Here is a 26751-nt window from a genome sequence, read left to right as displayed (position 1 = left end):
AAAAGGAATCAGCCTGGTAGGAATTTGCAGAGCCCCGTATGAGTCTCTGTTTGCACAGCTTGGCACTTTGGCGCCCCAGCTCTAAGCAAGCTTGGACAGTTTTCTTCTGGAAGGCGTTGGAAGAGAGGAAGGGAGCCCTAGTGCCTCTGTGTGCTCAGAAGTGCTGTTCGCCTGCCTCTCCCTCTGTTCTTGACCAAGCAAGTGTCATCCGTTGATCCATCTTTCAAACCCAGGCCATAGTCATCTTCTCTGCCCTCCTGACCCATCTCAGCTTATCTGTCGCATCTGGTGTAGGTCTAGTTGACCCTCCGTGTCCACGGGTCCCACATGTGCAGAGTCAACCAGCGGTAGATTTGGATCCGCAGTTGGCTGAATCCGCGGATACGGAGGGCCAACTGTACTGCGCATTTTATATAAGGGACTCGAGCATCTGCGGGGCTTGCTTTCTGCAGGGGTCCTGGAACCGATCCCCTGTGGATCCCGAGGGATGACTGTATAGCATTTTCCGCCTTGCGTTGCACTGCCTTGTCATCGTGTTGAGTGCGTTTTAGCCATCAAACCCAAGACTCTCGTTACTGACAGCGGGATCGGTGCTCGGACAGTGCTTGGTATTGGTCCCTTCACTAGGGTTGGGAAGACAGTGGGGCAGAGACTGAAGGGCATTGTTGCACTGGGGAGCCAGAGCTGAGGTGAGCAGCTAGGAAGGCCCTGCAGGTTGGCCGCACAGTGATGGGCCATGTGAGCCGAGTGACAGAGAAACCAGGTAGGCTCAGTGAAGGGGAGCCCTCACCTTAGGTGGGACCCCAGGAGCTGATGACCAGGAGGGGGACCAGGGGCAAGGACTGGAGCCTGGGCTCAGGCCCTCGGGACAGCCCCATCTACCATCCTGAGCACACACGTGTGTACCCTCCACACCCAGCCTTATAGGTCCTGCGGTTCCCTGCCTCCGCCCTGAGGGCTGGTGGGGACCCACAGAGATGGGCCTGAGTGCATGAGGACAGAAGTGGTTCATAAGCAGCGGAACCTTGGCAATGTCCTGGCGTGGCTGAGAGCAGACGTGGCCTCCCTTTGCTTGGGGTCTTCAGTTAAAAGACTTTGATAACTCCTCGGAGACCAGCACTCAATTGGCCCCTTGCCCAGATTCGTAGCCAGAACACTAGGAGATTTGCCCACATTCCCACCAGCCTTATCAGCCCCCGGGGATGATGAAGCTGGCTTCTGCTCACCTGTCCCACTTGAAGGGACCTCTCCTGGTCTGCACTGTGTTCCCAGCAGCCCTTGGGTATGGTGCAGCTGGACATGGAGGACCGCCACCTCGTTGGGGCTTTTAGGGCAGAGAAAAGGAAGCTGAGGCTCAGAGAGACCAAACCAGTTAGCCAAGTCCCCCTAGCTAGGAAGGGGCTGGGCTGGAAATTGTGTAGCTACCACACCCTGCCTTGGGCACGCAGGGGCGTTTGCAAGAGTCTAAAAGTCAGATGGTGATGTTCACGTCCAGGCACCCCTGCAGCATTTCAGACTTGCTGTGTGACTTAGGGCAAGTGACTTCACCTCTCTGTGCCCCAGTTTCCTCAGCTGTGAAATGAGGATGAAAATACTGCCTACCTTATAGGATCGTTGTTCATGCTAAATGAGATAGTACAGCACAGGGAAGCTTCCAGCAATTTTTGGCACCTGTACTGTGAAGTGTTGGTTATTATCATCAACATTATTATCTGTGATCTTCTGGGTCTCCTAGAGGTTGCATCTAAATATTTTTACAATGATGGGGATCTTTTGGGGTCCTCTTTTTTTTTTTATTTTTGGTGGTATGCGGCCCTCTCACTGTTGTGGCCTCTCCCGTTGCGGAGCACAGGCTCTGGACGCGCAGGCCGCTCTGCGGCATGTGGGATCTTCCCAGACCAGGGCACAAACCCGTGTCCCCTGCACCGGCAGGCGGACTCTCAACCACTGCGCCACCAGGGAAGCCCTGGGGTCCTCTTTTTGTTTCCAGGTTGGCAGACTGGGTCACAAGTGTGTTTTGATACCTCTTACCTGTATCTCATTGGGGTCATAGAACTTGTTTCCCTCAGAGGTGTTCGTGGGCAGGGCTCTGCTTCTGAGAGGGCGTGGGCGTCTCCTTGGGCTTTGATTTCTTCCCTGCTGGAGACCTTGACCCTTGATCGTGGCACTTGACTCCCTACTGCGTTCCCAGAGGCGGCCCAGTCTCCCAAACTCTTCTTACTCAGCATCAGTGAAGGAAGAGCACGGGCACTTTTGGTGCTAAGTGAAGTCAATGCCAGTGACTCTGGGGTGATCAGGATGAGGGAGGGGGGACAGTGGTTACCCTTAGGCAGTTCCGGAGTTCAAGAAGGCCTCCCGGACAGATAGACAGATGAACAGTGGTAAGGTGTCTAAGAGACGTCACGTGGTTGGTTATTGGTCTCTGCCGTCTTTTCTCTGTGAGGACAGCTTCACAGAATCTGGTCTCTTGTTAGCCCTTTGAGGAGAGGAACCTGGTCTCGAATTTCTTTGTAGCTCCCCTCCTGGCCTGGAGCTTTGATTGGAATTGATCCAGACCTTAAGATAGCTTTCCCACCAACCATTTTCTTTCAGACAAAAGATTGTTTACTTCTTTCCTTTCTTTTATAAATTTATTTATTTATGACTGCGTTGGGTCTTCATTGCTGCGCGTGGGCTTTCTCTAATTGCGGTGCGCAGGCTTCTCACTGTGGTGGCTTCTCTTGTTGTGGAGCACGGACTCTAGGCGCACAGGCTTCAGTAGTTGTGGCTCGCGGGTTCTACAGTGCAGGCTCAGTAGTTGTGGCGCACGGGCTTAGTTGCTCTGTGGCACGTGGGGTCTTCCCCGACCAGGGCTCGAATCCGTGTCGCCTGCATTGGCAGGCGGATTCTTAACCACTGCACCACCGGGGAAGTCCCAAGATTGTTTATTTCTTACTGACTAGTTATTGAAAGCAAATGTGTGATTTCTGGGACCCATTTCTGGGTCTGTTTCTAGAGGACACACACAAAGCCCTGTGGATTTTTAGTTATTTTGCATTTTCTGTGGCATGCCGGCCTCTCCCCAGGTATCTTTCAAATCTGGAAACTGTCCTTTTATCCACACGACCTTCCGGGTTTCTCTCATTCACCTGGATTTTGCAGTCGGGGAGGCAGGAAACGTATCTGATTCTGTATGTTCCATGGTATAAAGACAAGGCTGGATGCTGAGCTGAGCTGACGGCTCCCTTCCCAAAATCTGCCTGCCTGTGGGCCATTGCACAGCACCTTGGCACTGAGCACCGTCCACCTGGTCAGCTCTGCAGGAACTCGGAAATGGGGGGGGGGAATGCTTCTTTCACGTCAGCCCTGGTCTGCAGGGTGTGGGATACTCAGATCTGCGTGGTTTGGAAGCACCATCTGAGCATCATCAGGCCACAGGGAGGATTGGTCCAGCATCAACTCCAGGGGCAGGAGCCATACCTGTTCTCTTCCTCTGTGCAGTCTCTAGTATTTCTAAGGCCTGTGTGGCCTCCCTGTTTCCTTTTCATCATCCATCCTTAATCTCCCTTCCCGCACTCATCTGCTGCCTTGGGCATGGGTGTCTGATCGGAAGTAATGTATGTTTCAGTCTATGTCTCCTCTTTACAGCAGGTGCTTACGGCCTCAGTTTTCTATCTGTCCAGCATACTGTGGCCGCGCCTGCATATCAGGCCATAAGCCAGGCTTAGAGACTTTTTTAAGGTAGATCTGCCTCTGTAGAGCAACAAAACCATGTTGATTTTCATAATGACCGTATTCCTGTTGTCTGCCTGTTGGGAAACCCTGAGATGTTGGGCACAGGAAAGGTGAATCGCTGTGAGCTGGGCGAGGTTGGAGCCCGGAGCCCTTTTGGGGAGCAGAGTCCTGGCTGGGTCCTGCAGGATCTGGGTTGAATGAAAACTCTGGAAGCCTGGCCCATGGTAATGGGAAATCTACAAAAGGGATCAGAGGAGGCAGGAGGGAGGATGGAGGGGCCGGGCAGGCAGGCTGGTCTTTCCATCGGTTGGTACATTGCATTTTCCCAGGGCTCTCAAAGGCTGGTCTCACCTGATCCTTATGAGGACCTTAGCCAGGCACCTAGAACTAAATACAGTGAGGATTATTTTGACAGCTTTAGAGATGAAAGAAACATGAGCACTGTGCCCAGGGTGACAGGTTCAGTGTGTGGCAGAGAGCTTCTTGCTTCTGAGATTCCCCCACGATTTACTGAATGGCCACCTTGACCGTGAAGGGGCAGGACCGGGGGCCCACGAGTCCCATCTCAGCAGAGGGAATTGCCTTCTCTGGCCAAGAGGCTTAACCCACCACTCAGCCTTAACGGCAGCCTGACCCCATTGCCTGTAGCTGGAGAAGACGGTGCTGGTACGATGCAGTTTGGCCTTTTTGTCTTCTTAATTTCAAGGGCCAGAATCTGTTTAAAAACAAAAGGCCCTGAGACTTCCCTGGTGGTCCAGTAGTTAAGACTCTCCGCTTCCAATGCAGGGGGCACGGGTTCGATCCCTGGTCAGGGAACTAAGATCCCAAATGCCGAGTGGTGCAGCCAGAAAAGAAAGAAAGAAAGAAAGAAGGAAACCAGGCCCAGGAGTGCATGTCAGAGTAGGTACGTGTGTACGGGCGGGGTGCTCGCGTGTATGTTGAGGAGCAGCTGCTAGCCTGCCAGGCTCAGGATGGCTGCCGGCCCTGTCAGGGAGGCTCCGAGGGACCTTCCGGGATGCGCCCTCCTCCCCCGGCTCACCACGCAGTAAATGAGATGATCCCCGCCAACTGCCCGTGAGCCCATCAATAACCATTCTAATCTCCTCGACAGCCCCCAGAAGTGAATTTACAGCATCGAGGTAAAAATGAGGCTGCATGATCGATGGATCCCCGGATGGTCTCCTCTAGGAGACACAAATGTATATTGTAACAAAACTTTATTTTCTTCTGAAAATTGCCTACATGATTAATATGGCCCGACACAGCCCAAGCTGTTCAGCATAACAAAACAGCTGTATTTCTTGCTGTCTCTTCAGTGCTGCTTCCCTTTCACTCCATTCCCTTTGTTTTGCTCTGGAACGCATTGTGCCGTATGCTGTACAGTCTCACACAGAGAGGCGGGGGATGCATTGAAATGCACTAGCTCTGTATTCCATTCTGCTCTGTTTGCACTTGGTATTTCTGATGCGGCTCAGACTATGCATAAAACCACATTCCCCAGGCCAGAGTGCTGGTGCTTCCATCACTGAGGCATGCAGAGCCGGTTCCCTGGGTACCAGTCATCTCTTACATCACTAGGAGCCCCCAGGGAGGCCCAAGCCCTACGCCCCTGAGTCCAGCCTGGATGAAAAACATTCTTCTCTCTCACCCTGTCTTCAGGTATGGGGGAGTTGCTGGATATTAGAAGGGAGCACCTCTTAGTCAGGTGGTCACATTTCCAGTCCCCAGGGAGATTCTAGGAACGCTTGCAAGAAGAGTTAGGGTGTGTCAGGCAGCACAGTCCTAGCAGGTAGAGGCCCCTCTTCCTTGATGATGATACATTTCATGTGTGTTTCATGTCTTTTCCCAGAGTGTAAGCTCCATGAGAGCAAAGGTCTCCTGTACAGTGCTGGGTACTGGGTAGGTCCGAGAGATGTCTTAGTTTGGGTTCTCCCGGAAGCAGACCCTGAAACAAAGATTTGAGTGCATGCGTTTATATGGGCAGTGAAAAGGGCACCACTAAGGGGAAGTAGGACTGAGAAGGGCAGGTGTCCCCCTAAGAGGGTGTTATTCAGCTTGCCACCATGGGTGATGGAGCTTAATCCCACCGGGGGAAACTCTGGGAGCCAGTGTAAAACCCACCCCTCAGAGTCAACCACCTCAAGGGCTGAGGGAGCTGGGGTATTTATACATCATCTCCCAGCTGCCTCTGGATGAGAAGTGATGGGGGTGAGGCAGTTGCCCAGAAGGCAGCAAAGTGGGCTCCGAGGAAGGAAATGCGGGAGCCTGGAGTGGGAAGTCGGGAAGGTGTGCACTGAAGTGAGACCAGGGGGTGCGTGTGGGCGTGGCAGCCTGGGAGACAGGCGATGTGTGCCCAAGACTGATGCTCCTCATTCCTGTGGGGTGGTACATTTGGGAGAAGTGGAGCTGGATTTCTTAACTGTCTCCTCCTTAGGTTTTATTCTCAGATATTAGCCCAGAGAGGCCAAGAGGGAACCAACGATTCTCACCTTGGGAGGACGTGTACCAGGATTGGGCTGACGGCCTTACCGTGTGCAGCCACAGTGCCTGTGCTTTGCTCCTTCCTCTGACTCTGCTGTCCCCTGCTGTCTTCCCCCAGGTGTAAGGAGCTGAAGTTCTCCGAGGAGCTGCCCCAGATATCCATCATATTTATCTTCGTGAACGAGGCCCTGTCGGTGATCCTGCGGTCAGTCCACAGCGCGGTCAACCACACACCGACCCACCTGCTGAAGGAAATCATCCTGGTGGATGACAACAGTGATGAAGGTATGGGGCCGCCAACCTGCATGCAACTGTTGGAGAAGACAGTGCAAGCACACGATGTGAGCGGGGGGAAGGGTCACTTTCATTCCATCCTGAGCCCAAGTGACTGTGTCTCCTGTCCCTGGGGCATAGCTGGAGAATGGGGGCCTGTTTTGGGGGAAGAAATCCAGGTAAACACTAGTTAATTAGTCCTTGAGTCCTCTAGGGCTCTGAAGAATAAACTACTGTTGTGTGTCTGGACTCATGTCCCCTCTTCATATTACCGGAAGCAGATGACATCGAAGAGCTGAATTCCTCCGCGATCCCCACCCCCCATCCCATCTCCTTGGTCCTTTCGCCAGAGGCAGAAGAAAAAGGGAAATTCTATCTTGTGATGGGATCTGTTGATCATACATCAGAATTCCCCTCTGGGCCACTGTGCCCAAAGTGACTGTCGGTAGAAAGGCACAGGGTTTGCAGGTCTTTAGGAGTTCAGTTCTACTAGGAATGATGGCTCCATTAAAAAATATAACAAATACTTTTTGTATTTGTTATATGACAATATCAAAACTCCTTTGAAGTCCTTGGAGACGGAGGCCTCGTGTGAAAGTGGTGGTAGGGGGGTTGCTTTGGCCAATCGTACCTTTGTGTTGGATCCCAGCCTAAAAAATTCACTGCGGGGAGAAACGCGCACAAGCCGCTGACATCAAAGAAAGGCAGCCAGTGTGCGTGCTTAAGGCCAGGGAGGCTTATCTTCAGAGCAACTGAAAGATGAGGAGCAAGCTGAACCCCTTGCTCTCGGTGTGATCAGTAGAAGATGACCCCGTGCTCCCCAGTCAGGAGAGGGTGAGGAAGAGGCAGGACAGTGTCACGGGTCCTGATGGAAACCTGAATGTCTTCAGCAGCTCCAATGAGCTCACGTTTCATCGGCCCAGGAGCTGAAGTCCCCCGGACCCTTCTGAACCAGCTGATGGTTACCACTGAAGTGTGTGAGTGGGTCTGGACCCAGCATTACACCCATCAGGGCACCACCGTCTCCCGGGCCTCCAAGTTTTGAGGACTAATGGGTCATTTGCTGGATTTTTCACATTCTTATTTTAAAACTTACATGGAGGGTCTTCTTGGGAGAAGGAGGTTCTTTCAGTTCCCTGAAGCCTCTAAGTCAGCCGGCCAAGTCATGGCTCACAGTGGCCTTCTCTGCAGCCTCTCTGTGTGCCCCTGCAGACCTCTGGCTTCAGAAGTACTTCCAAACCCTCTGCAGGGAATCCTGACTCCTACTTCCCCCCCTCCGTTTGCTGGCTAAATCCCTCTCGTCCCCCGGGTGTCCCCTATGTGTCACTTCCTGGGAGATTCCTTTGCTGACATCCTAAGACCCTTGCTCTGTGCTGCCTCAGCTCCCTGTATCCTCCTGTAGCACATAGCACATGGGATCGCTGTGCCTTTCATAGCTGGACTCCCAGTACCGGGCAGGACTTGGTTTCACAGGGCCTGGCTGGTAGCCAGCCCTCTGTGAGTCTCACCCTATTACCGAACACAAGTTCGTGTGCCTGACACAGTGAGGCCAAACAACCCAGCATGTCAGGGTTTGGAGCAGAGAAAGGTTTATTGCAGGGCCATTCAAGGAGACAGGTGGCTCATGCCAAAAAAACCCCCAAACTCCTTGAAGGATTTCAGCAAAGCACTTTAAAAGGCCACGATTACTTGTTGCAAACTTCTTGGTGTCAGAATCCTTTGTTCTTGTAGTTGTCCACGTAGGCCAGGTCAGGATGTTCCTCTAAACCTCCAAGACAAATGTTATTCTGTTCTGCAACTCTTTATCACTACATGAGTGGAAAAGTGTTATACCCTTAAAGGTCAGAGCCTTGAAAACAGGCTATCCTGTATATCAGGCTAAAGACAACATTCTTTTACAAAAGGTGAAGAGCCGGCATGACTAAACACAGGCAACAGAGCACAAAGGTTAAAGTAAAAGGAACAGATCTAATATGGAGTCAGATTTGTTCTTCCCTGTTACAGCCCAGCCAGGGAGTAAATGATGAAGCTGAATAGGGCTGGGAAAGGGCTAGCAGGGGGCAAGCAACGAAGTGACCAGAGGTGGTGCAGAGAACAGCTAGCAGACCCAGAGAAGAAAGCAAACAATAGGTGCTGGACTGAATTGGGGGTGAGGACTCACTACCAGTGGGGCTCCTTTCCCCGAGGAAATCTCAGCAGACCCAGCCCAAGAGGAAGAAATGGAAGAATAGGTCAGTCTCAACCAGAACACAAGCTGTGTGAGAATGGGGGTCTCCAGTAGATGTCTTAGTGTGGGTTCCCCCAGAACAGGCCCTGAAACTAAAATTTGAGTGCATTAGTTTATTTGGGAGGTAAAGTGCATCATTAGAGGAGTGGGGAAGTAGGATAAGGAAGGGAAGGCAAAGCCAGCGTAAAACCCACCCCTCAAGAGTTGACCTGCTCAAGGGTGAGGGAGCTGGGGTATTTATGTATACCTTTAGCATCAGATGCTTTCACATCAGAACCTCCTGGAACTCTGACCTGGAGGAAGTTCTGCATCAAGAGGTCTGGGGTGGGTCTGAGAATGTGCATTTCTCACAAGTTCTCCAGTGATGCTGCTGGTGTAGGGACCACACTTTGAGACCCACTGGGTTAAGTACCATTTCAGTGGTTCACACTTCAGGTCTAAATGAAGATGTTTAATGGGTGAGAAAAAGTAGGGAAGAGGTATTTGTTTCAGTCTGATCATAAAGTTAATTCCCATTCATCCTCCCCTGTCCCCCGAGATACCTGGGGAACCCAGAGAGGTCTACATTAATATTGTTTCCCTGTTTTCTTTCCCCAGCTCTAGCCTCTATATTTTTTCCGGGTTAGAAGTACCTTCTCTTTAACTGGAAGAGGAAGTTAACATTTTTTTTCTTTGTGACTAGTATTAACAAATTTTGTATATGTTCTATACACATTTGAAAAGATACCCCTACTCTATAATCATGAAATTGAATTCCTGCCAGACATCAACTTTGTGTGTTTAGCTAGACTATGAGTTTATTTTTTTAAGTCTTTTTGATAATGGTGTTTTAACATCTCCTCCTACAATGACTACTCCTTCCTGTGTTCCTAATAATGTTTGATTTCTGTATCTTGTTGTCAGTTTCTTTGGCAACTGTAGATTTGTATCTAAATGGTTTCACTATTAGCAGTGGTTGTTACCATTATGTAATGCTCCCTTTATCTTAAAAGCATACTTTTTTCCCCCTGCCTTGAATTTAGTTTGTCTAACATTAATATTGTTATCCCTGCTTACCTTCTGTTTGAATTTGATTAAAACAGTTTTTTCCAGCCTTACCAATTTTTTTTTCTGATCTTAAAAGTAATGCACGCTCTTTGTAGGGACATTTGAATTTATCAGAAAGCACATATAATTGGACAAAAACAAATACTGAAGAGACTAACCAGAAGCAACTGCTCATTTGCCTGTGTTCTCACCCTCTTTTTTTCAATGCATGTTTTACATTAAGATCCTATAGTAAAAACAAGTTAATGTTATTGTTTTTTCTCCTCTGAACTGTGAAGCATAATGTCTCCCTTTTTATTAAGAAAAAGTTCTGCAACCATCATTTTAATGAGGGTAGAATGGTCCATTCTCAGGCTAGTCAAGAATGGCTCAGGTGGAAACTGCAGCCCTCCACTTCCATGTTATCACATACATTCAAGGAAAAAGAGGCGTTTCAGAGGGCAGACAGCAGAAGCAAGAAGAACTACAATCCTGCAGCCTGTGGAACAAAAATCACATTCACAGAAAGATAGACAAAATGAAAAGGCAGAAGACTATGTACCCAGGTGAAGGAACAAGATAAAACCCCAGAAAAACAACTAAATGAGGTGGAGATAGGCAACCTTCCAGAAAAAGAATTCAGAATAATAATAGTGAAGATGATCCAGGACCTTGGGAAATGATTGGAGGCAAAGATCAAGAAGATGCAAGAAATGTTTAACAAAGACCTAGAAGAATTAAAGAACAAACAAACAGAGATGAACAATACAATAACTTAAATGAAAAATACACTAGAAGGAATCAGTTAGCAGAATAACTGAGGCAGATGAATGGATAAGTGACCTGGAAGACAGAATGGTGGAAATCACTGCCACAGAACAGAATAAAGAAAAAGAATGAAAAGAAATGCAGGCAGCCTAAGAAACCTCTGGGACAACATTAAGCGCACCAATGTTTGCATTATAGGGGTCCCAGAAGAAGAGAGAGGGAAAGGACCCGAGAAAATATTTGAAGAGATTATAGTCGAAAACTTCCCTAACATGGGAGAGGAAATAGCCGTCCAAGTCCAGGAAGCGCAGAGAGTCCCAGGCAGGATAAACCCAAGGAGAAACACGCTGAGACACACAGTAAGCAAATTGACAACAATTAAAGATAAAGAAAAATTATTAAAAGCAACAAGGGAAAAATGACAAATAACATGCAAGGGAACTCCCATAAGGTTAACCGCTGATTTCTCAGCAGAAACTCTATAAGCCATAAGGGAGTGGCACGATATATTTAAAGTGATGAAAGGGAAGAAACTACAACCAAGATTACTCTACCTGGTAAGGATCTTATTCAGATTAAACAGAGAAATCAAAAGCTTTAAAGACAAGCAAAAGCTAAGAGAATTCAGCACCACCAAACCAGCTCTACAACAAATGCTAAAGGAACTTCTCTAATGGAAACATAAGAGAAGAAAAGCACCTACAAAAACACCCAAAACAATTAAGAAAGTGGTAATAGGAACATACATATTGATAACTACCTTAAATGTGAATGGATTAAATGCTCCAACCAAAAGACACAGGCTTGCTGAATGGACACAAGAACAAGACCCATATATATGCTGTCTACAAGAGACCCACTTCAGACCTAGGGACACATACAGACTGAAAGTGAGGGGATGGAAAAAGATATTCCATGTGAGTGGAAATCAAAAGAAAGCTGGAGTAACAATACTCATATCAGATAAAATTGACTTTAAAATAAAGAATTTACAAGAGACAAGGAAGGACACTACATAATGATCAAGGGATCAATCCAGGAAGATATAACAATTATAAATATATATGCACCCAACATAGGGGCACCTCAATACATAAGGCAAATGCTAACAGTTATAAAAGAGGAAATTGAAAGTAACACAATAATAGTGGGGGACTTTTAACACCTCACTTACACCAATGGACAGATCATCCAGACAGAAAATTAATAAGGAAACACAAGCTTTAAATGACACAATAGACCAGATAGATTTAATTGATATTTATAGGACATTCCATCCAAAAACAGCAGATTACACCTTCTTCTCAAGTGCACATGGAACATGCTCCAGGATAGATCACATCTTGGGTCACAAATCAAGCCTCGGTAAATTTAAGAAAATAGAAATCATATCAAGCATCTTTTCCGACCACAACGCTGTGAGATTAGAAATCAATTACAGGAAAGAAAACCATAAAAAACACAAACATGTGGAGGCTAAACAATACATTCCTAAATAACCAAGAGATAACTGAGGAAATCAAAGAGGAAATCAAAAAATACCTGGAGACAAATGAAAATGAAAACACAATGATCCAAACCCTATGGGATGCAGCAAAAGCAGTTCTAAGAGGGAAGTTTATAGCTATACAAGCCTACCTCAAGAAACAAGAAAAATCTCAAATAAACAATCTAACCTTACACCTAAAGGAACCAGAGAAAGAAGAACAAACAAAACCCAAAGTTAGTAGAAGGAAAGAAATCATAAAGATCAGAGCAGAAATAAATGAAATAGAAACAAAGGAAACAATGGCAAAGATCAATAAAACTAAAAGCTGGTTCTTTGAGAAGATAAACAAAATTGATAAACCATTAGCCAGACTCATCAAAAAGAGGGAGAGGACACAAATTACTAAAATTAGAAAGGAAAAAGGAGAAGTTACAATGGACACCACAGAAATACAAAGCATCATAAGAGACTACTACAAGCAACTGTATACCAATAAAATGGACAACCTGGAAGAAATGCACAAATTCTTAGAAAGGTATAACCTTCCAAGACTGAACCAGGAAGAAATAGAAAATATGAACCGACCAATCACAAGTAATGAAATAGAAACTGATTAAAAATCTTCCGACAAACAAAAGTCCAGGACCAGATGGCTTCACAGGTGAATTCTATCAAACATTTAGAGAAGAGCTAACACCCATTCTTCTCAATCTCTTCCAAAAAACTGCAGAGGAAGGAACACTCCCAAACTCGTTCTATGAAGCCACCATCACCCTGATACCAAAACCAGACAAAGATACTACAAAGAAAGAAAATTACAGACCAATATCACTGATGAATGTAGATGCAGAAATCCTCAACAAACTACTAGCAAACAGAATCCGAGAATACATTAAAAGGATCATACACCACGATCAAGTGGGATTTAAACCAGGGATGCAAGGATTCTTCAATGTATGCAAATCAATCAATGTGATACACCATATTAACAAATTGAAAGAGAAAAAACATATGATCATCTCAATAGATGCAGAAAAAGCTTTTGACGAAACTCAACGTTCATTTATAATAAAAACTCTCTAGAAAGGGGGCACAGAGGGAACCTACCTCAACATAATAAAGGCCATATACAACAGACCCACAGCAAACATCATAGTGAATGGTGAAAAACTGAAAGCATTTCCTCTAAGATCAGGAACAAGACAAGAATGTACACTCTCGCCACTATTATTCAACGTAGTTTTGGAAGTTTTAGCCATGGCAATCAGAGAAGAAAAAGAAATAAAAAGAATCCAAATTGGAAAAGAAGAAATAAAACTGTAACTGTTTGTAGATGACATGATACTATACATAGAAAATCCTAAAGATGCCACCAGAAATCTAGTAGAGCTAATCAATAAAGTTGCAGGGTACAAAATTAACGCACAGAAATCTCTTGCATTCCTATACACTAACAACAAAAGATCAGAAAGAGAAATTAAGGAAACAGTCCCATTCACCATTGCAACAAAAAGAATAAAATACCTAGGAATAAACCTACATAAGGAGGTAAAAGACCTGTATGCAGAAAACTGTAAGACACTGATGAAAGAAGTCAAAGAAGACACAAACGGATGGAGAGATATACCATGTTCTTGCATTGGAAGAATCAGTATTGTGAAATGACTGTACTACCCAAAGCAATCTACAGATTCAGTGCAATCCCTATCAAATTACCAATGGCATTTTTTACAGAACTAGACAAAAAAAATCTTAAAATTTGTATCAAGACACAAAAGACCCCAAATAGCCAAAGCAGTTTTGAGGGAAAAAAATGAAGCTGGAGAAATCAGACTCCCTGATTTCAGACTATACTACAAAGCTACAGTAATCAAGACAATATGGTACTGGCACAAAAACAGAAATATATATCAATGGAACAGGATAGAAAGCCCAGAGATAAACCCACACACCTATGGTCAACTAATCTGTGACAAAGGAGGCAAGGATATACAATGGAGAAAAGACAGTCTCTTCAGTAAGTGATGCTGGGAAAACTGGACAGCTACATGTGAAAGAATAAAATTAGAACACTCCCTAACACCATACACAACAATAAACTCCAAATGGATTAAAGACCTAAATGTAAGGCCAGACACTATCAAACTCCTAGAGGAAATCATAGGCAGAACACTCTATGACATAAATCACAGCAAGATCCTTTTTGACCCACCTCCTAGAGAAATGGAAATAAAAACAAAAATATACAAATGGGACCTAACGAAACTTATAAGCTTTTGCACAGCAAAGGAAACCATAAACCAGATGAAAATACAACCCTCAGAATGGGAGAAAATATTTGAAAATGAATCAACGGACAAAGGATTAATCTCCAAAATATATAAACAGCTCATGCAGCTTAATAGTAAAAAAACAAACAACCCAATCCAAAAATGGGCAGAAGACCTAAGTAGTCATTTCTCCAAAGAAGACACAGAGATGGCCAAGAAGCACATGAAAAGCTGCTCAACATCACTAATTATTAGAGAAATGCAAATCAAAACTACAATGAGGCATCACCTCACATCAGTTAGAATGGGCATCGTTAGAAAATCTACAAATAACAAATGCTGGGGAGGGTGTGGAGAAAAGGGAACCTTCTTGCACTGTTGGTGGGAATGTAAATTGATACAGCCACTATGGAGAACAGTATGGAGGTTCCTTAAAAAACTAAAAATAGAATTACCATATGACCCAGCAATCCCACTACTGGGCATATACCCAGAGAAAACCATCATTCAAAAAGACATATGCACCCCAGTGTTCACTGCAGCACTGTTTACAATAGCCAGGTCATGGAAGCAACCTAAATGCCCATTGACAGACGAATGGATAAAGATGCGGTACAAATATACAATGGAATATTACTCAGCCATAAAAAGGAGTGAAATTGGGTCATTTGTAGAGACGTGGATGGATCTAGAGACTGTCATACAGAGTGAAGTAAGTCAGAAAGAGGAAAACAAATATCGTATGTTAACATATATATGTGGAACCTAGAAAAATGGTACAAGTGAACCAGTTTGCAGGGCAGAAATGGAGACACAGATATAGAGAACAAACGTATGGACACCAAGGGGGGAAAGCGTGGTCGGGGGGTGGTGGTGGGATGAATTAGGAGATTGGGATTGACATGTATACACTAATATGTATAAAATAGATAACTAATAAGAACCTGCTGTATAAAAAAATAAATTAAAAAAAAAGAAAAAAGAGGTTTTTAAAGAACTTACCAAAAAAAAAAAAAAAGACTGGCTTGGGGAAAGCGTGAATAAAGCCAGGTAACTCTGGATCTGGGTACACAGGCAAGTGAGGGATTTTCCCTTTTAGTTTTTGTTTTTTCAAGTCGTTTGTTTCATTCAGCTTGAATGTTGCCATTGGCCTAAATTAATCCCAAGTAAGAGGCAATTCTTTGTACCTTTGTGCACCATTGCACTGAAATCAGTTAGGCAAAATCACTGCTCACCACATCCAGCGGGCACTTCCTTCTCCGATCCGGCCACATCTGACATTGCTGGCAGCTTCCTTCTTGGCATCTTTCTCCTCTGGAGGCCCTGGCACCACTGTCTTCTGATCGTCCTTCAGTCGTCCTTTTCCTCGGCTTTGTGCTTCAGTTGGGGTCACACATGGTTCTCACCATCAGGATACACTGGGCAGCCTCCTCCACTGTGCACATTCTGGTGACCTCCAAAGCCATCCCCCGAGCTCCACACCTGTGTGTCTTCTGTCTGCTAGGTGGCTACCCAGCGTCCCTCTGAGACCATAAACTCAGTCAGTCCAGTGACTAACTTACCGTTCTCCTTTCATATCCTCTTCAAATAGTGATGATTTTATTTCTTGCTTTCCAATCTGGATACCTTTTTTTTTTTCTTGCTTAGTTTTCCTGACTCCTTTATTTGATTTAAATTTTTTTTTCTTTTTTTAAATAGAAGTATAGTCGATTTGCAAGATTGTGTTAATTTCTTCCGTACAGCAAAGTGATTCAGTTGTACATATATATACATTTTAAAAATATTCTTTTCCATTATGGTTTATCATAGGATACTGAATGTAGTTCTCTGTGCTGTACAGTAGGACCTTGTTGTTTATCCATTCTCTATATAACAGCTTCCATCTGCTAACCCCAACCTCCCACTCCATCCTTCCCCTAGCCCCTCCCCGTTGGCAACCACAAGTCTGTTCTCTATGTCCGTGAGTCTGTTTCTGTTTCATAAATAGATTCATTTGTCTGACACCTTTATTTTAAAAAAAAAAAGTACTTACTAATAAATACTCGTTATCCTACCATGTCAAGAACAAGAAATTGACCTTTGTGCTTTCCTAAGAGTTACAAAAGCCTCTTCTGGGGAGTCAGCTAGGTCATCAATGACCCCAGGGAAATACAGGGCTTACCCCAGTGGGGGCACCTGGCAGGGCTATCGTGTGAACCAGGTACTGGGTAGAAGGCAAAAATCTGGACAGATGGAATGACGTGTCCTCTATTTTCTGGTTCTGACCTCATCAAGGCATACTGCCTATGTTCAGGAGGAGGTCAGAGCATAAGGATGAAATGAATGACCTCAGCTGGTCCAAGCTGCAGGCATGGAAAACCAGCACAAACTTAGTGAATCTCTGGTCAGAACATCTAATTATAGGGAAGGATGGGGACCAGACTTATTCGGATGATCTACCCTCAGCTTTAAGTGTGGTCAGGTTGCAGGAGAGATGGTAACGATAACCCTCAACCCGTCTGCCTCAAGCCACACCACTCCCATGTGATGGTTGGCCATGGTGGACCTATCTCCCTTCCCCATCCTCCTGGAGATCTCCTTTGCCCCCCACCTATGTTGGACCCCATGCCTCTCTCTTTCTTGGTTTACATACTGATTTTGGTGAAACTCAACATCTAGAAGTTTCTTGACAAATATTACAAGGAAGATAAAATCTTTTGAGATTATCCATGTCTGAAGAAAGCTTTTTCCTAAATCTTCTGTGTGAATGATGGCCTGATTGAGTTAGATATCCCCTTCTTTCAGAATATTGATGGGTTTGCTCCATTATCTTCTGTCTTTCAGTGTTTTTTAGAGGAAACAAAAGAGTCCTGATTCCTGATCTTTTGCGTGTTTCTTTCCTTTCTGGAAGCTTGAATCTTCATTTTGTTTGCAGAGTTTGGAAATTCACAGTGATGAGCCTTGGTGTAGGTCATCCAGTGGCTTCAATCTGGAATCTAATGTCAGTTTTCAGAAAATTTCTTGGAATATTTAATTGATAATGCCTCCCCATTTTTTCTCAGTTATCTCTTTCAGCATCTCCCACTGTATTCCATTATTAAACCTCCTAAACTGAACCCCCAATTTTCTTATCTTTTCTCTGCTTCCTTACCTTTCCTTATCTTTTTGCTCTGACATATTTGCTTTCTTCAGTTTTATCTCCCTTCCATTCTTTTCCGTTTTTTATATCTGCTATCAGGATTCTGCTTCCAGGCCCTCATCTTTATTCTCTTGAGAGTTCCTTTTTATAGCATATTGTTTTTATTTAATGGAAGCAATATGTTTTCTGATCCCTTGGAGGATATTAATAATGTTTTGTTTTTCAGTTTTTTCCCTGTGTGTTCTGTTTCCAGAAGGTGCTTTTTTTCTTTGTTATTTAGTTTCCATCTCCCACCCTGGAGGCTTTCTCTCCCCTCCTGCGAGCCTGTTGTCAGCTCATGATTACTTCTTAAGAGGTGATTAGGCAGCTGGGGGCTGGGGGAGGGAAAATGGGGAGTTAGTGTTTAATGGATACAGAGTTTCAGTTTGGGAAGATGAAAACATTCTGGAGATGGATGGTGGTAACGTGCTTGCACAACAATGTGATTGTACTTAGTATCACTGAACTGTAAAGTAAAATGGAATATTTCACATTGTTATATATATGTACACACACACACACACACTCTGAGTGCTTGGACTTCCAGGGTTTGACAGCAGAGGGGTCGGACACATCTGTCGATCTGTGAATCCGCTTTCCAGCCTCCCCAGCTTCATGGTTGATGTCTCGTCTTCTGTCTTCTCTGCCCTTGGAAGGTTATGGGTTTATTTTATTTTTTTTTAATCCCTTTATTGTAGTTTTCAGTGACTTTTGTCCAATTCACGAGTCAAATCTATTATCTTATCCCAGAAGTTCCATACTTATTTTTAAGAACTTTTAATAGGAATTGATAACTTGTTCTCCAGATATGTGTACTGTCCCATGAAAAGTATACGAAACTATCTCTTTCTCTGTATCCTCACCAACACCAAGTCTTATTAATCTTTGTCATCTTTGCTGTTCTGACGAGTGAAAAATAGCATATCATTTTTAGATCTGCATTTTGTGAATATTAGTGATATTGAACAGTTTTTCATACATTTGACCATATTTCTTTTTTAGGGATTTGCCCATTAATAATGACACTCATTTTTTTTCTGTTGGAATATTTATCTTATTAATTTATAAGAACTTTGTATATATTTAAAAACTTTTTATGTTCATTTCATAGATATTTCTCTCAATTTGAGCTTTCACTTTAATTTGTTTACAGTATTTTTAGACAAGCCTAAAGTTTACATTTTTATATAGTCAAATCCATCAGTCTTTTCCTTTAGTAACATCCTAAGAAAGTTATTCGTGGTCCCTAGAAGGTACAAATATTCATGCATATTTTCTTATAGGTAAATATTTCTTTTCAAAATAAATTCCAACAGATTACATATTTTTGTATCAGGTGTGAGAAAGTTTTAACCTAGAGACCCTTGTCTCAAAGTATGGTTATCTCAATGTATTTAATAATTCATCCTCACCACTTATTTGAAATATCCTGTTTTCGTATGCTAAAATATTTTACATTTGGAAACATTGAGGCTGACTCACATGAGGACTGATTGGTTATGAAGGAGGGTAAAGAGGAGGGAGGGGTCAAAGAGGACTCCCAGGGTCCTGGCTCCGGTGACAGGACAGGTTGCTGCCATCCACTAAGATAAGGAGTACGGTAGCATAGGTTTGGGAGAGGGATTGAGTTCACCGTTTGGATATGTCAAGTCCAGATTCCCGTGGAATTTTACTGTGCCTTCCAAACTGAGGGGTAACTTTAGCCATCAAGTTGAAATAATATTAGAAGCTTCTTCGTTTCCACTGTTACAATCTTTAATACATAAGATTATATATATAATACATGTCTTGTCAATAGTTTTTAACTACTTTTGAAAAACTTTCTTCCTCTTTTCCTTAAGCAATAGTATGTGGAGGTCTTGGCCAAGTCACCTACCTTTTCTGAGCCTGAGTAAACTGGGGATGATAGTGGCTTTTTTGCAGGGTTTAAATTACAAGCTTTCGAGGTAATACTTGTAAAGCATGTAGCACAGGTCCTGGCAGTATAACAAAGGGCATAACTGTTGAGTGCACTTGTGGTGGTATTTGATTTGCCAGCTCCAGCTTATTCCTCAACATTCTACTTCTGTGTCACTCCTGCTGGGAAGCCCTCCTGGATTTCCCAGGTGTGGCTGGGTTGGGGGCCTCTGCTCCCAGGCATCAGTGTGTACTTTGGCACAACACTTGGCTCGCTGAATTGCCTCTGTGCACTTGCCCGTCTTTAAACTATAAGACCCTTGAGAGTAAGAACCATAGTTCCTTCTGGGCTACGTTCCCAGTGCCTTGCACACCAAGTTATAGGGATCACTGAATACGTTCCTTTAAACGGCATGTGTGCAAAGTGTTTCTTTCTACGTTCACCGGCATCATCTTGGGAGTTTTTGTATTTGGCATTGTTGTACGTATCTTGGCTTCAATACTCTAGTTGTTTTGATTTAGGTCTCCCAAACCACCTATCTCCAGTCATCATGATTGGCGTCTCTCGGTGCTCTTGGTGGCTGTAGACCTTGTCACTAATATTTCCCCGTGGAGCAAGCACACCTGATCAGGGTCTTCTCTTGGTTGGTGTGTTCAACGGTTGAAAGAAGGATGGCTCAAGTTAGAACTTTTTTCAGTGGAAGGTTCAACCCTCTGGGCTTTCGAAAGGGATTTTGGAGAAGGCATACTGACACTGTTTGCTTTTCTTCTTGGTTTATAATTGCAGAGATAGGAGAGGTCTTGTGTTTCAGGAAGATAACACTTTTCCTGTGTTGTCGAGGCTCTGAGTAAAGTAGCCAAGAGACACCTTGTTATCACACAGCTCCACGCTGGGCCAGGCTTCCTTACTGGGACAGCATCTGCCTGCCTCTCCCCAGCTTGTAAAGAGCCTTCCTGATTGGAAATAATACTTGTTTTTGTCCCCAACCAGATCACTGCAATGTGACGGCATTTGCTCTGTGGGTCTGTAATCACGATTAGGTTGTGCATTTACATTCCTCCCTGTGTATTTTAGGCCATGGGGAGGAGAGGAGAAGAAGGAGTGTGTATATTTTTACACAAGAGATAGTGTGAGAACCCCGGCTAAAGCTTCGTACGCTAACTGGCTTAAAAAAAGTGATGACAACAAAAAACCTTGTTATTTTGAAATAATTCTAGATTCACAAGAAGTTGCACAAAGGTACAAGGGGTCTTATGTGCCCTTCACTTAGTTTCCCCCACGGGTAACATCTTGCTAAACTCTAGTGCACTAATCACAACCTATAAATTGACTCTGGTGCGATCCACAAATTGTATGATCAGAGCTTATTCCGATTTCACCAGTTTAACGTGTGTGTGTGGGGGGGGGGAGGTGTTTCTATACAATTTGATCACAGGTGAGATTCCCCACAGTTCAGATACAGAACTGCCCCATCACCGCAAAGCTCCCCCATGCTACCCCTTTATTACCATCCAACTCCCCTTACCTCACCCCTAACAACCTCTAGTCTGTTCATCATCTCTATAATTTTGTTATTTCAAGAATATTCTGTAAATTGAACCATAACCTTTGTGATTGGCTTCTTCCTTCTGCACAGTGTTCCGTGGTGTGGGTTTACCAAGTTTGTTTAACCCTTCACCTGTTGAAGGACATTTGGGTTGTTTCAGTTTGGGGTTTTTACACATAACGGTGCTATGAACATTGGTGTACAGATGTTGGTGTGAACATAAAGTTTCATTTCCTTGGGATAAATGCCCAAGAGCCCCATCACTTGAGTTATGGTAGACACATGTTCAAGCAAACTTCTTTGGTCATTTAGTCCATTTATGTGACACTGTGTCTTTAAAAATCTGATTGGTTTTTTTATCTTCCAGCCCAGCCTCCAGTGGAGGAAAAGTTTCTGTGTTAGTCTTGGTGACCTTGACTATGATAATAAGGGGAATGGGTTGCATTCCTGCAGAATCAGGAGTAATCCAAAAACTGTGTTGAAAGTGTTGCCCTGGGATCAGATTTTGAGCTCCCATTAGGTAACACCCAACAATATAAGGTCCTGGAGGGGCTGATACACCCCAGGGATGGGCATGAGGCTAACCCAAGGGAAAGTGAGACCCAGGCACTCAGACATTGCCAGGTTTCTCTGTCCCGGGTCTCCACGGTCTCTGAGCCTCTCTGTTCCCCTGTCGGCTTGGGAAGGCTGGCCACCACCAGTTTTCCAGGCCATCTGGAGGGAAATATGGCTGCAAAGATAGCCCAAAGTTGACATTGTAATTACAGCTTCAGCCACTTTAGGGAGACAGGACCACCTCTCCAGGGGAATCCCAGGGAAGGGAACCTGGTGCTCTAGTTTGGGTCACATACCCTTCGTTGGACCTGTCAGCTGTGGCCAGGAGGGCAGGGTCATGCATAGAACTACCACACACCAGTAACCAGGGAGGAAGTCTTCAGAAATGGAGGGGGCAGGGTGGACAGGCAGACGGTGGACCCCAAATGTTGTAACAACGTCCATGAGATTCACACTTGGAGTTCCCACAAGTTGGGGAAATAAATGAGGCCTTTGAGAAGGATGTGGCACCTGAGTTGGACCATGAGACACAGTTAGAACTTGGACATGTGGATGGGAGGAAACAGCAGTGGGGGGACGTAGACAAACCCGGATCTCAAGGCACAGGTGCTTGGGGCATAGAGAGGGAGGCGTGCAATGGGATTTGACATGTAAGAATTGACGGGTGGATTGGAGTTTCAGAGAGAGAGTCCCAGTCAGAGATGGAGGATCTTGCTGGTCCACAGGATTGAGGAGGGACAGCTTGACCACGTCCCGTGACAACGCTGAGCAGCCGCAGAGCAGGAGGGATTAAAAAAAAGGCTCCTTGAACAGCCTAGCCCAGGCTGGAGATCAGAGAAGCTGACAGATGAGACAGAGGGAAGGGTGGATTAAGATCCAGAGTCTGTCATACAAAGTGAAGTAAGTCAGAAAGAGAAAGACAAATACCATATGCTAACACATATATATGGAATTTAAGAAAAAAATGTCATGAAGAACCTAGGGGTAAGACAGGAATAAAGACACAGACCTACTAGAGAATGGACTTGAGGATATGGGGAGGGGGAAGGGTGAGCTGGGACAAAGTGAGAGAGAGGCATGGACATATAGACATTACCAAACGTAAAACAGATAGCTAGTGGGAAGCAGCCGCATAGCACAGGGAGATCAACTCGGTGCTTTGTGACCACCTAGAGGGGTGGGATAGGGAGGGTGGGAGGGAGACGCAAGAGGGAGGAGATATGGGAACATACGTATATGTATAACTGATTCACTTTGTTATAAAGCAGAAACTAACACACCATTGTAAAGCAATTATACCCCAATAAAGATGTAAAAAAAAGGAAAGGTAAAAAAAAAAAATAATAAAAATAAAATAAAGGAAAAGAAAAGAAAAGAAAGCCCAGGGGTTGGTGGAAATATCGTCAGGAAGGCCAGCCATGGCCATTTTCACCTTTGTTCCCCAAAAAGTGGTGTTGGAGCTTTAATGTTATTTTCTTTGAAAAGTGAGGTGGATCCTTGAGTTGGCATTGCCAAGAGTACCTTTAGGTCACTTTAGCTGTGAGCTCTGGGCTGCTTACCGGGCAGAGGCTCTGTGGCCTCAGGCTGTGCTGTAGGGTCTGGGAGGGACTGTGCCCGGCACCTGCACACAGTTTGGAACAAATCTTTTCCTTTCCTCTTACCCTTAGGGCAGGATGGCTGCCTTCTGAATCCTGAGGGCCAGGTCCAGCCTGGCCGCTAGCTTCCTTGTCTTACACATCAGATGTCTGGTCTCAAGGGGGCCTGACACCCTGTAGGATGTCAAGAAACGCCGGATTGGGCAGCACAAATGCAGAGGGGCTCTGACACTCCCTTTCCCCTCCTGGGCACGACTCCATGGTGCTAACTGAGCACGCATCTCCTGGAGTCTTGACCACGCCCTTTGACACTGGGAGATGGTCATTGATATCCATTTTAAAAAAGAAGTTCAAGTTCAGAGAGGGAAGTGCTGTAATCCACGGCAGCGCAGCCAGAATTTGCAGGAGCCGGGGCTCCAACTCAGCCATCCTCGTCCCGGAACCAGGACTCTGGGGCCTCCTCCCTGGGAACTGTCACCTCCCTCTGTGCTTTTCCGCTTCCTTCTGGTTTAAGACTCCCTCCCCCGCAGCCTTCCTGTCCCCTTACCAGATTCATCTCATTGTTTCCCAAGACGTGTCCACTCTCCCTTCAGTATACAGCGACACACGCAATAAAAAATGAGTAATCATTTTAACATCTATCGAGTGCTTCTGTGTTCCTGGCACTGAGCTAAGCGCTTTGCATGCATCCACTTATTTGATACCCCAAACAGCCCTCTCAGGTAGGGACCAGTATTATCCCTATTAACTGTTTACCCTGACATCGTGCAGCAGCTCACGATGAATGCTCCTGACCAGGTGCGTCACTGCCTCTCAGGTGCCCCCAGGCTCCGTGTAGGAGCACAATGATACACACATGCACATGGCCCCAAGGTACCCTCCCTCCCAGAGACCTTTCCGTTTTCATTCTTTTTCCACCTCAGAACATCCCTGCTCTGTGCACCCTGGGAGTACCTAATCAGTAGGGCTTTTCGAGTCTTCAGTCCGAATGAGGGCCCCGTGTGTGCCCGTCAGGTGCGGTGATGGTTTGGGACCTGCAGAGCTGCTGTTCAGCCAGCACATCCCGGCGTGGCCTTCCAGCTCGCATCTGTTCTGACCGGTCATTGCCTGTCTTTGGCTGTTATATATCTTGATCGTCTCCCTTGGGCTAGAAGAGACATGTTAGGTTCTGCAAACCTCTTGGACCCTAATCAAAGCTGCTATTTATAGAACATTTTCGTGCTACCTGACACCTTCACCTGCACCAGTTTTTGGTGAGCGTGCATAAGCATTTTTTTCTTTGCACAGGACCCATACTGCCTTTGACCTTGGAGAATTCAGGGCTCTGAATACAGAGGTCCCCAAAATACTGGAGAAGGGGAAACTGACCAGAGGCTGTACTCTACTTATTCCATTCCTGGCTGCCAGCTGCACTTAAAGAAAACTCCAAGAAGTGACCAAGCGCCACGCTGTGACCCTGTTCTCTCCAGGGTTTCCTGTTTCCTGTGTGCCGTTTTGCTCCCCCCGAGCCCCCTTAATGACGGTGACTTTGGTTATTTAAAGGAAGAGGATTGCCAGCTTCAGAGCGTTCAGAATCAATATCTCAGTAAATAAGAAACATAATGAAAGAAAAACACACTCCAGGCTGCAGACAAATTTTATCGCTTAAATTCACATGTTATTATTAGAATCAGCTGCAAGTACCGGACTTTCAACTGCCTTTTGATGGGGTGAGATAGGGGAACGCTCTTAATTTGGGGGAGCAATCTGGAGGCACCCCTAGAGGCATTGCGGTGTTTTCCTGTTGGTTTGGGCTCCTTGTATTTATTTTTTTTTTAAGATGAAATTTAAATGGAAGAAGCGGTGGAGAGGAATTTCTTAAGAAAGGAGTTGAAAGCAGAGATGGCTTTCCTTTTCAAAGCCCCTCTCCTGAATGCACAACTCCGTGTGATATATTTAGTTTAACACCTCGGTATTTTGCACCTCACATCTTTTCTCTTGCTTCTTTTTGTCTTTCGCTTTCTTTTCTCCCTGCTTTGATCTCACTATGGAATCGCCTTTAAAATGCTTTCATACACAGCAAAAACATCCCTTTTTAATCTCCCCCATTCTTCCCAAAATTTCTGGCTCTCGCCTCACCTCTTTTTCACTCCTGTAGTCAGAAAATGCATTATTTAAGTCCACAAAGCTGAGCGATGCCCAGAGAATGAAACATACGGTATAGACGCCTTCTGGGTTATTTCGTCTTGGGTTTTTACACACTCGTCAGGTCCATGCAATGGAGCGGTGGGCGTGGCAGCGGAGGGGAGGGGCGTGGCTCTTACGTCACTGCTGTCCCTTCAGAGTTTAGTGGGGTTGTTCGGAGGAGTTTGAAGTTCAGCCGGTTATCCTTGTTACCCCCTCCCTTGGAGCCTCTCAATCAGCCAGGGGGGGCTTCTTCTCTGGAGAGGGCCAACCACTGTCAGTGGATGGATGGCTGGGAAAGTATGCCCAGAGCAGAAGCATGGGGGCTTCAGAGTTCCAGAGAGAGCCAGTTCCTGGCCAGGCCTGAGTCAGGCCTCGACTTCCCACGTTCAAGGCTGAGTTCTGCGCGAGCAGATGAACGACTTCAGTTTTCACGGCCTCGCATCCGCAGGAATCGGGCAGAATGACAAGGAGGGCAGGCATGCCGCTTCTGAACTGTGTGACTTTCAGCCGAGTGCTTACCCTCTCTGGGCCTCAGTTTCTTTCTCCATAAAATGGGGATCATAATACCCCTTACCTCACAGAGTGCTGATGAGGGTAGAAAGAGTTGCCAGAGGTAAAGCAATTGCAACAGAATATCCTTAATTAGGATTCAGTACATGTGAAAGCAAAACTCGAGGAATGTTACGGGTTTACAAGAGAGATCATTCTCGAGTTAAATACGAGAGGAGAACTCATCTGAGTAGTATTTTGGAGCATTTCATGATGAGCTGACATTTTTAGTCAGCTTTGGCTAGCAGTTAGGGGATATCAGTATTTTATTATAGATACAGACAAACATAGTATCTGAAATGTTCGAAAGGTAGTGATTGTCAGCCAAAGAGCAATTTTGCATCCAAGAAGCCCGCCTCACAGGGTGTACTCACCTTGAAGCTATGGAAACTCATGATTGGGGCCCCTCACTTGTGTGGAGGCGGCAGTGGGTAGGGAGCCTAACAGTGGTTCACAGGCCTGTGGGTTTTTGTAAAATTTACAAAAGAGATTTTTTTTTTCATTTTCTTAAAGGGGATCCTTCAGATTATATAAACTTCAGGTCCTTCAAAGCCCAGATTCATTTCTGGGACTTAACTAACTCCATCTGACAGATAGAAACCCACATATTGCATGAGGTTTCTCCCCCTTCCCTTTTTAAATTAAAAAAACATTAATTAAAAAAATGCATTGTTGATCTTTGGCCACTTTTATGCCTTTAGTTTTGGTTAGTTATTTCAGGCGTAAAGGTATTCTCAGGCATGCCTGAAAATCCAGGTGTTCTTAATCTATTTTTTGTTTTCTTTCAGTGGCATCATGGCTGATTCACATATTTAAAAAAAAAAAGAAATCTCAAAAAAAAGGCACTGCAGAAATGTAGGGCATCGTGCCTAACGGCTGCGCTGAATCTGTGTTAAGGACCGTGTTTTTTCCCTCTGCCGACTTAAAGTCCCCAAGTATGGTGAGCTGGAAGTTCCCATCAGGGGTGGGGAGAAAGGCTGGTGTCGGGGGGACACTGGGGGTGTGAACACAGATCCATGGGTTGGATCCTCCCCTCTG

The 26751-nt window shown here is 45.2% G+C and overlaps 1 protein-coding gene across 1 annotated transcript in view; it reads left to right on the top strand.

Annotated features, from left to right (window-relative positions):
* The window catches only part of GALNT17 (polypeptide N-acetylgalactosaminyltransferase 17), a 449556-nt gene that overhangs the window by 218322 nt on the left and 204483 nt on the right, over positions 1–26751 (top strand). The window contains exon 3 of the mRNA XM_004268765.3: positions 6314–6480. Within this exon, the coding sequence (XP_004268813.1) occupies positions 6314–6480 (167 nt within the window). The remainder of the gene's footprint in view (positions 1–6313; positions 6481–26751) is intronic.

Source organism: Orcinus orca, chromosome 16, assembly GCF_937001465.1.
Source record: "Orcinus orca chromosome 16, mOrcOrc1.1, whole genome shotgun sequence".
Taxonomy (NCBI): domain Eukaryota; kingdom Metazoa; phylum Chordata; class Mammalia; order Artiodactyla; family Delphinidae; genus Orcinus; species Orcinus orca.
The sequence above is the reverse complement of the archived record's forward strand: the minus strand, read 5'-3'. Positions and strand labels throughout refer to the sequence as shown.